At 39.7% G+C, this 2612-nt stretch overlaps 1 protein-coding gene across 1 annotated transcript in view; it reads right to left on the reverse strand.

The window, feature by feature from the left end:
• Uevld (UEV and lactate/malate dehyrogenase domains) overlaps positions 1-2612 on the reverse strand; it is a 46604-nt gene that overhangs the window by 13808 nt on the left and 30184 nt on the right. Inside the window, exon 9 of the mRNA XM_013019532.1 lies at positions 2134-2236. Coding sequence (XP_012874986.1) covers positions 2134-2236 — 103 coding nt within the window. The remainder of the gene's footprint in view (positions 1-2133; positions 2237-2612) is intronic.

Consider the following 2612-nt stretch of genomic DNA (forward strand, 5'->3'; position numbering starts at 1 on the left):
CACTGAGCCACCTTCCCAGCCCCTTTAAATTTTTTAACATAACCTAAAATATTTGAAATGTGTGTTTTCTTTCTTTTTTTTGGGGGGGGGTCCGGTTGTGGGGCCTGAACTCTGGTCCTAGGCGCTGTCCCTCAACTCTTCAGCTCAAGGCTAGCACTCTACCACTTGAGCTACAGTGCCACTTCTGAGATTTTTCTTTTTGTTTACGTGGTACTGAGGAATCGAACCCAGGGCCTCATGCATACAAGGCAAACGCTCTACCATTGAGCCACATTCCCAGCCCCGAAATGTGTGTTTTCTTATACAATGACCCTTAATCTAGAAAATTGTTAAGATGATAACTATTAAAAATTGAATGTTGGTAGGGTAGAAAAATTCCCAGTAGCTTTCAGTATTTTATTTAATGAAAGAAGAGATGTATTTTCTTAGCAATGTTCTAGATTCAGTAAGTGCATAACCAGCTTAACTGTTTGTATATTTTATATCTGTCTGTATATGTGCATGATCATATGTAAATCCCTATTTAAAAAAATTTAAATAAGGGGGGAAGGATGGGAAGGGATAGAAAGGGGAAACAAAGGAAGAGGCTACAATGCTTGATAAAAAATGTACTCATGGGCTGGGAAGGTGGCTCAGTAGTAGAGCGCTTGCCCTGCATGCATGAGGCCCTGGGTTCGATTCCTCAGCACCACATAAGCAAAAAGAAAAAAGCCGGAAGTGGCACTGTGGCTCAAGTGGTAGAGTGCTAGCTTTGAGCTGAAGAGCTGAGGGATAGCGCCCAGGCCTAGATAGAGTTCAGGACCCACGACTGATCCCCCACACACACAAAAAAAGAATTATTTGGGCTGGGAAGGTGGCTCAGTGGTAAAGTGCTTGCCTTGCATGCATGAGGCCCTGGGTTCGATTCCTCAGTACCACATAAGCAAAAAGGAAAAAAAAGCCAGAAGTGGCACTGTGGCTCAAGTGGTAGAGCGCTAGCCTTGAGCTGAAGGACTGAGGGACAGCGCCCAGGCCCAGAGTTCAGGCCCCACGACCGGACCCAAAAAAAAAAAATGTACTCATTATCTTGCCCATGTAATTGTAACCCCTCTGTAACAGTATTTTCACAATAAAATTTTTTTTTTTAAATTTAAATAAGCTGGGTGCCAGTGGCTCATGCCTATAATCCCAGCTACTTGGAAGGCTGAGATCTGAGGATTGCAATTCAAAGCCAGCCCGAGCAGGAAAGTCCGTGAGAATCTTTTCTACAACAAACCACTCAGAAAACTGGAAGTGGTGCTGTGGCCAAGTGGTAGAGAGCTTGCTGTGGACTTGAGCTGAAGAGCTAAGGGACAGCGCCCAGGTCGAGTTCAAGCCTCACTACCGACAAAAAAGAAAAAAATTCTAAATAGAGCAAAATGCAACTCTAGGATGTTCAGTCAGTTGCAATCATTTACCACATCATAAGCTTCCAAATAAGCTTAATTCCTTAAATTGTTAATGCACATTTTTATGAGATATTAGCTACCAATACACTTAGAATTACAAGAGTACTCATCAGAAATTTACAACCCAGACTAATGAAAACATGAAATTTGCCTCAAGATCATGTATATTCATTCATTCAACATTCAATAGTTACTGTGGACCATACACTAGCCATTTAGTTCAAGAGTTCTACCTTTCGGTTATGCAATAATTTCAAGTTATTAATGGTTAGTAACACATACAAACATAAGAAAAAGAAGAATAATTTGCTCTGGTCCTAAATGGCCTCATAACTTCTACTAAAGAATTTTCTAAAGTGATATGGAAGAGTTAAATGGTCCCTTGAGAACTTTAGGACTTACAAATGACAATCCCAAGAGAATATCCAGCTTCCCAATGAATCCTTTATGTGAAGCCTACAAAGAGATCATTAAAGCAACTACAATATGCTTTCAAAGAAGGAAAACGAACTAATTGCCTCTTACCAAAAGTTTATTAAACTGTGGCACCCAACTTTTTTAACACACATGACATAAAGGTGGTTTTTAGCACTAAAAATCTAGGACTTGCTCCTTAGCACCAAGAATTAAAAAAGTAAAATTTAAAAACCTAGGACTCAACTGTAAGAACAGGTAAGGTCAACATTGTTAAGCAGAACATACAAACCTTTGCTGATCTCCACGTGGGGCAGGTTGAAGATGTCAAGGTCCATTGTCCCACCTTTAGTTCCTTCAGAAAGGTCTAAGAGGACCAACCTGTCTGCAATGCCCTGTATAGAACAATTGGAAAAATAACAGCATTACATTGGACATGACTAGTTACTCAATCTAAATTCATTAGGAAGTGAGGGCTAAAAGAGGCCTGGTAGGCCATCTAAAGAAGGAAGAGTAACAGAAATGCAATAAAAGCAACACACACACTGTAAAAAATAAACTATGCAACTTGTGGGCAGAGATGAGAGGAGAAAAAAATGGGGGAAGATGAAGGAGAGGGTGACATTGTCCAAGAAACATTGTAACCATTACCTCGCTTATGGAATTGCAAACCCTTTGTGTAACTCCTTAATAATAACTTAAACACTAAAAAAAGAAAAAAATTTAAAAATTAAAGTAATAAAATGATATAAAAGGAGACTCTTTGGGGCA

The sequence above is a fragment of the Dipodomys ordii genome, unplaced genomic scaffold (genome assembly GCF_000151885.1).
Source record: "Dipodomys ordii isolate 6190 unplaced genomic scaffold, Dord_2.0 Scaffold46, whole genome shotgun sequence".
In the NCBI taxonomy this organism is placed as follows: domain Eukaryota; kingdom Metazoa; phylum Chordata; class Mammalia; order Rodentia; family Heteromyidae; genus Dipodomys; species Dipodomys ordii.